Source organism: Urocampus carinirostris, chromosome 7 (assembly GCF_059441175.1).
Source record: "Urocampus carinirostris isolate Australia breed hairy pipefish chromosome 7, RoL_Ucar_1.0, whole genome shotgun sequence".
NCBI lineage: Eukaryota > Metazoa > Chordata > Actinopteri > Syngnathiformes > Syngnathidae > Urocampus > Urocampus carinirostris.
This window is the reverse complement of record NC_142355.1, coordinates 43,547,348-43,555,161: the sequence shown is the minus strand read 5'-3', so window position 1 is coordinate 43,555,161 and position 7,814 is coordinate 43,547,348. Positions and strand designations below refer to the sequence as shown.

The 7,814-nt window shown below is 38.9% G+C and overlaps 1 protein-coding gene across 1 annotated transcript in view; it reads left to right on the top strand.

The window, feature by feature from the left end:
- dennd11 (DENN domain containing 11) overlaps window positions 1-7,580 on the top strand; it is a 26,294-nt gene extending 18,714 nt beyond the window's left edge. The window contains exons 8-9 of the mRNA XM_088341062.1: window positions 369-437; window positions 4,292-7,580. Coding sequence (XP_088197188.1) covers window positions 369-437; window positions 4,292-4,487 — 265 coding nt within the window. The 3' untranslated portion in view covers window positions 4,488-7,580. The remainder of the gene's footprint in view (window positions 1-368; window positions 438-4,291) is intronic.
- Window positions 7,581-7,814: the final 234 nt, after the last annotated feature.

Sequence of the window (7,814 nt, the reverse complement as noted above, 5' to 3'; positions counted from 1 at the left end):
GTTGTCTTTGCTGTGCATTCATTTAAATATGGGTTGAAAAGAATTTGCAATTTACTTGGATCAATTTTTATTTGCAATTAACACACTTTCCCAACTTCATTGGAATTGAGTTTTGTATATATATTTACAATGTGTGTGTATATATATTGGAGATTTCATGTTTTATTTCTGAAAATATAAGTCTCTGTGCGTATTCAAAATTGCCCTTATTACTCAGTTTGACATACTGCCAAAACTACGTGGTCAACTATGTCTGCCTAAGAACTGCCCATCAAATTAAGAGCTTGTGAAAAGCGTGTAACTGAATTCAGAAAAGAAAAAAAAAATGTTGGAAAAATATTGTCTTAATTGCCCCTTTGATTTTCTAGGCAAATGTTGCTGTACTCTCAGGAAGTGGATGGAGATTGTGCCTCCAATGAGGAGGATCTTTTTATTGTGTGAGTTCCTGAAAAGCTCATATACAATACACACATTGAACAAAAGATAAGTCACTGCTGACATCCAGCCAAATATAACTTTTCCATAATGATGAAATAAACAACTCGGATTATTTTGGTCTTGGACTGTGTTTGGAATTCAATATCCACGTTCAAACTTGGATCAATGTGAATCAACACACCAGGATGCCACTCCTTAAAATGTTTGTATTCTTCCTTGTGTTTTTTAGCTCTCTTTTTTGGTTGCACGACAATAAGGTGACATCTAGTGGTCAAATATTTCACACTGTCCTTTTAAGATTGTATTCCATTCCAACACAAATCCTCAAAGTATTCTCATATGTAAAAATATACTAAGTAAAACTCTATGTGTAGATTTGTGGGGACCTACAAAATATTGTTTTTAGGAAATCCTTATGCTTAAACAAATTTCATCTAGTGAGTGAAAAGTACAGTACCTTGTGCTCGAGTGTGTACAATAGGGGTAGGCGGATCATTTTAAATATCGTTATTATCTGTACTATGCATTTACTTTGATCGGATCATTACTATTGTCCTGATATCAATATTTCCCTCGTCCACCAATTTCCTTTATATAGATAGTGCAGCCATTCTCTCTCACAGCCAGCACCCTTGGCCACTTTTAACGTAATGCCGGAGTGTGTATCTGACAGGCAAACATTTAGCACCTCTCCCTACCTGACTTGCTTCCTGCCTGCCAGGGAGAAAGAGAGGCCAAATCTTTGCGCCCAATCCTACCAGAAGCTAAAAAAGACATAGGTAAACAGGAAGCGCAGTACGATTTGGATTTTTATTTTTACCTACAGAAAATGACAATACCAGGTGTAATTTGTATGATGAAGTGGTCTGCTACTGTGGCATCCCCACAAATTGACATAAACACATGAAAAATGTTCACGCTGCAGAGAGCAATGAGCTGCATCCAATATGTAAAAATTTTAATGTTCCTGAAAGAAAAACTGCAAATCTGTTATCACTATAGCAATGAAGCCAATGAGAGACAATTAGTCTTTTTTTTGCATTACTGATTTTATTTTCAAAACACTGTGCAGTGAATGGTATTTTGGTTTTGTAGGTGTTTGTATTTTTGTCACATTGCTGCTTTTTTGGTTTGACTTTCTTGGCTTTTGTTCTGAAAGAGTTGTATTTAAAGGATTTTTATCTATTTTTATATATTGTTAACGTTTGCAATGTAGTTATTTAATCAAAAAAAATTAAACATTTTTAGCGCCTCAAATCTTTGTGCTCTGCTTATTGTAATTTTAAACGAACTCAAGGGGGTGAGGGTTCAATTACCAATTATCTTGACATTCCCAAGAACAACGTATGGGTACCGATCGATACCACCATGTATTTACCGTAAATTCCGGACTATAGCCGCACCCACCACATTTTAAGAGGAAAACCGATTTTGTACTTACACTAGCCACACCTGTATATAAGCCGCATGCGCCCACATTAAAATATGTAACACAATCACAAAATTAGCTCAAACCTGGCTTTGAGTCCCGCGATTGTAACTGAATTTAAAGTACACAGTCCAAAAACCACAGCCGGCAAAATGAACAGAAAATGATACCGGTACTTAATGTTTGATGCAGACCTGCAGAGTCCGGGTGCCCGTTGAAACTAATCCAGGGAAAAAAGTCTATATTTCCAAAGGTAAGGGTAAGAAAAATATATATCCACCGCAACAACAGGTCTCACTCACCTTTACCCCACTTCCTGTTAGCCCGCGTTTGCTCCGCCGCTCTTTTTTAATTCGCAAAACATATCAGAATAAGTGTCTCAAATAAATACATTACAAAAATATACAGGTGCAAATACATATTATACATCGTTTACACATATTTACAAAGAAAGACTGTACACCGAGAGAGTTTTCAAAGCTTTAATAATAATAATATAACTTTCATCCCAAACTGTGCCTGTGACAGGGCAGTTAATGGTAGCAACAGGCTACCAACACACTCGCAACACAGTAAACGGGTCTGTTAAAAAACATACTGTACTTGTAAAAATCACGGTAAACCGTCCTCATCTTCCTCCTTAGAACTGAAGCCATCAAAGTCGTCTTCCTCAGTGTCCGAAAGAAACTTTGTCATATAGACGTCGTCCCACGCGCAGCCTCACTCGCGCTGTCACTGTCACTGGAAGTCTCATCCACTCCTGATTCTGTAACCTCCTCTCCGTCACGCAGCAGACCGGCTTTTCGGAACCTGTTGGTGATGGTGGATTTTTTGATGTGCCTTTCTTTTTGCATTTTGCATGCGTCCACAAACACGTCTCACCTTTACTCCACTTCCCGTCAGCCCGCGTTTGCCCCGCCCCTTCTTTCTTATTTGCTCGTGCAGAATAAGTTTCTAAAATAAATACATTACAAAAATATACAGTTGCAAATACATATTATCCATGGTTACACATATTTAAAAAGAAAGACGGTACACCGAGAGAGTTTTCAAAGCTTTAATTATAATATTATAACTTTCATCCCAAACCGTGCCTGTGAAGGGTAGCAAAACGCTACTAGCAACACGCTCGCAACACAGTAAACCGGACTGTTAAAAAAAACATACCGTACTTGTAGAAACCACGCTAAACCGTCCTCATCTTCCTCCTTATAACTGACGTCATCAAAGTCGTCTTACCCAGTATGGGAAAGAGACTTTGTCATATAGACATCGTCCCACGCTCCCTTATTCAAAAACACGCTAGCAACATGCTCGCAAAGTGAAGTCTAGGTGCAGTAGCTCTGTTTCATTCTTTATCGGACTGCTCGTTTGCTTTTAGCTTGAAAGCTACGTCATGTGCCTTTCTTTTTGCAATTTGCATGATGAGGATTTGTCTACGCTAATTTAATTTGTGCACAAGCTAAGGAGTTGTGCGTCTTCCTCGGCGCATACATTCCACCGGTCTAAATCTTACCTTTTGTACTCGAGCGCCGCTGGCGGTTGTTAGAAAAATTACATAAATTGGCCGCATCACTGAATAAGCCGCAGGGTTGAACGTTTGGGGAAAAAAGTAGCAGCTTATAGTCCGGAATTTATGGTACTTGGATCGATACCATCGATATTGCACACCCCCTAATATACACAAGAATTGTTTTACCCTCAAGCAGATGCTCTCCCCCCTGAGATTCAATCTGCAACCTCAGTGGAAATGTTTAAATCTAAGCTTAAAACACACTTCTATTCTAAAGTATATGAATAACCTATATTTTATGTTGACAATATCAGTATATTATTTGTTATTGCAACATCCATTGCAGCCTGGTCCTCCTGGAATGGGGATTACCTCATGTGCAGTCCCTTCTCAAGGTTTCTTCATTTTCCTCATGTTGAGATTTTTGAGTTTTTCCTTGCCCTCATGTAGGTTTTAGATCAGGGGATAGTGTAATAATAGCCTGTGGTTTGCAATAATCTTTGGTCTGTGCAGCCCTTTGAGACGCTTTGTGATTAAGGGCTATACAAATAAACATGACTTTACTTGAGTAGACATATTGCTATTCTATTTGTATTAAAAGAGGTCATATCAAATACCAGTTGTAGTAGTGTGGGAGGAATTCGTTTTATGTACTATTTAATTGAAACTGCTAAATTATTTGTACAGTAATCCACTTATTCTATTTTAAACCTGTATGTTGTGAATTTAGTATTTTTGTTTATTTTACATATTCAAGACAGGCATAGGTGTATATGCTGTGCACTGTATAATCATGATTTCAGTTCTAGTCCGCAGCACCCAAACTAAATTTTCTTATGAATAACTTGATTGGATATATTGTGCATCTTTTAAATGCATTTTTTTGTAACCTTGGAACATTTAACTTGCAGGTTCTTCATGGAGCTTAATAACCGCATCTTCCAGATCCTTTCAGAGGTTGCAGGTAGCGCTGAACCAGCACTCACAGCAGAACACGTTAGAGCCATGGGGCTGGATCCTCAAGGTGATCGCTGCTTTCTGGTGGAGCTGCTGGAAATGTACGGCATTGACGTCACTCTGGTCATAGACAACCTCTGCTGCCACTAACCTACAAACATTCCACCGGATTTTGGTGACTTTAAGGCGTGTACACGCACACACACATATAAATAAACAGGGCAACACACTACTTTTATCCAGGGCCTCCATTTTTTTTGCCCTCTCGTCCATTGTCACGTTTTTTTTTTGTGCATTGTGTCTTAGGAGAAAAAACTCACTCGATGATAATTCTAACCTTGTATATTTTATTACTGTAATTATTTTTTTTATATTCAACACTGGATGTGTGCTCGATGAAGTTAGAGGGCATCCTCATGCACTGATTATTCACATGATAGAGAGCAGGGGTCTCAAACGCAATTCACCTGAGGGCTGCCGGAGCTGGGGTCTGGGTGATAATGGGCCAAATCCGGTTTTATTTAATTCTCTACATAAGTTCTAAAAAAGGAAAAAAACCTTAAGAGTTTACATGAAAAAAAAGGTCTAATAGATTAATCCAAATCAGCTACGGATGCACTTAAAGCAGGGAGCGGGAACTTTGTTGACCCAAAAAACAAAAACTTTTTTTTTTTTTTTTTGGGGGGGGGGGAGATAACCACATCCTATTTTTTAAGACTAAATTCAACAAAACCGCCAAACCCTCTCTCCAGACAAAAGCTTATTCCTCCGCGCATTTTTTTTTTTACTGTGTGACGTTTGATGATTTGATCAAATCTATGAAATAATAGTAATGCCAAAGCCTGTGTCCCGTATCAATATCAACATACGACTTAAAATTTGTCCCCCTCCCGCAGTTATATAAGAGTGTTGAGGCTCAATTTGCTGCCATAGTTGTCCTACATAATGGATTCAAGACAATGTGCGAGCAAAGTTGTTTGTAAAAATGTCACATAATAGTGCAAACGAAGATACCTACGCATTTACCTTAAGTGCAGACTGTACTGCAAGGAGAAAGAGTGTGTAAAACTCTGCCCATTTCTAACGCTCAACCAATCAAATTGCTGTTAACTGGGGTCAGAATTGTGTTCTATGTATCCTGGAATGAACCCTTTGATCGAATGGTATTGTCCCGGCTTCGCACGTCCGACAAGCGGCTCTACATGGAACAATGTATTAAATACTTGTACTATTTCCATTTTATCTCTGAGCTGTATGTACTCATGAAAAGAGCCATATATAGCTTCCAAGCTATAGGTTCCTTACCCCTGACTTAACAGTGTGTATTGTTCAGTGCATCCGAGTTTAAAAATATCTCATCCGTTATAAAAAGAATATCAATTTAAATAGTTAGCAAAAATACATTAACTCATACAACTCACTCATATGATGAGTTAATATAGATGGGTCTAAATGCTAATAGGTCAAGACATTTTTATTTATATTAGAAAACATGAGCCTCACTGGGTGATGTAATAATTGTTCGCATTCTTGCTGCGGCATTGCCCCTCATGGTCACTTTGAGTCTTCTTTTAGCACTCGTTTTCAGTTGCACAGCAGAATACTATAAAGTTTTGTGGTCATATAATTAACACTGGGCAGCATGGCGGCACAGTGGGCAGCACGGCGGCGCAGTGACCAACGCGTGTGCGGCACAGTTATTAGAGCAAACCTCCTGTGTGGAGTTAGCATCCCTCCCATGCTTGCGTGGGTTTCCTCCGGGCACTCCAGGTTCCTCCCACATTCCAAAGACATGCATGTTAGGTAAATTGGCCGGTCCAAATTGTCCTTAGGTGTGAATGAGCGAGCAAATTGTCTGTCCTTGTGATCCCTGCAACTGGCCGGCAACAAGTTCAGGGTGTCCCCTGCCCACTGCCTGAAGATAGCTGGGATGGGCTAAAGCACCCCCGGGACCCTACTGAAGATAAGCTGTGCAGATAATGCCTTAAACAATCATCCTGAGGGCCATAGGTTTGAGACCCCTGATACAGTATATGGTGTAAAAATAAAAAATAGACTTTGATTCGGCTGTTACCCTTTTATAGCTGCAATTCTTGGCCTATCAAGGTATACTGTATGTCCACAATAGAAGGCTAGATTTTTGTCAGTGAACACTATTTCACATTCATATATCACGGGGTCAGGAACCTTTTTGACTTAAAGAGCCATGAAAGCAAAATTATTTAGATGTTTTTTTGGGTTTTTTTTTTTTGCGAGCCACACGACAAATTTTAAGATAAAATTTAAAAAAAAACACCAAACTCGCTCTCCAGATAAAAGCCAATTCTTAAACATGTTTTATTTCACTGTGTGACGTTTGATGATTTGTTCAAATCTATGAAATAAGAATAATGCCAAAGCCTGTGTCCCATATCCATATAAATTTACCACTTAAAATGTGTCTCTCTCTGGCAGTTACTTAAAAGTGTTGAGGCTCATTTTGACATTTCTGTCCTGAATAATGGTTTCAAATCAAGGTGCGAGCAAAGTTCTTTTGCACTGTACGAGGGTAAGAGTGCTGTGTACAGCTCCGACCCAGTCCTACCCTTTACCCAATCAAATTGCACTAGGTGCTTCGCTAGAGTTTCTTGGTATTTAAAGTTTGTTATGTGGCTTTTCATTATAAATTCTCTTAACAATGAGCATATAATCTTTAATGAGCTCCCATTTAAATGATTTACAGCCAAAATGGGTTTGGTTGGTGTGACACCTTGACTGTAAAATGTAGTTAAATTTGCATCCTATATATACTGGACTGAACCCTTTTTAAGGAATTTATTCTTGCACGTGTAAGAAATGCACACACATTGTTACTTTGCCCCCATCTCCTGGCCTAAAGTCATGATTGCAACTTGAAGTGTTGAAATAGCACACCCCACCCACCTTTAAACAGTTGGTATTATTCTGGCTTCGCATGTACGACACTCTGATCCATGTCTAACAATACTGTAACTAATTGCACATGGTTTATCTTATCTCTTAGCCCGATGTACTCATGAAAAGAGCCAGATTGGGCTCGCGAGCCATGGGTTCCCGACCCCTGATGTAATGTTCATTGTTTATGGACCTTTCGCATCTTCAACCTGTGTCACGTCCAAGTTAAATTCTCAGTGAATGTGATTTTATTCTAAATTATCATAATGCTGCACATCCCTCCCCAACTCATTCAGTGCCTTTTTTGGCATTAAAATACACATGAAAATGGCTAGCAGTGATGTGTTCAACTACAGTATTTTGGAAATTAATTGTGAAGTTCAACCACTCCTTTTGTCCGGGGGATTTTTGAGTTGTGGTATTGATGGTAGACTGTTAACAGGTTTACTAAATAAGGTCTGAGGCTGTTTGCTTCTCAGAGCTTTGAAAAAAAAAAAGTCCTTTGGATGGAGCGCCAATGAGATCCTCCTCGCTTATCCGTAACTACGCTCTTTGTGTTGCTAG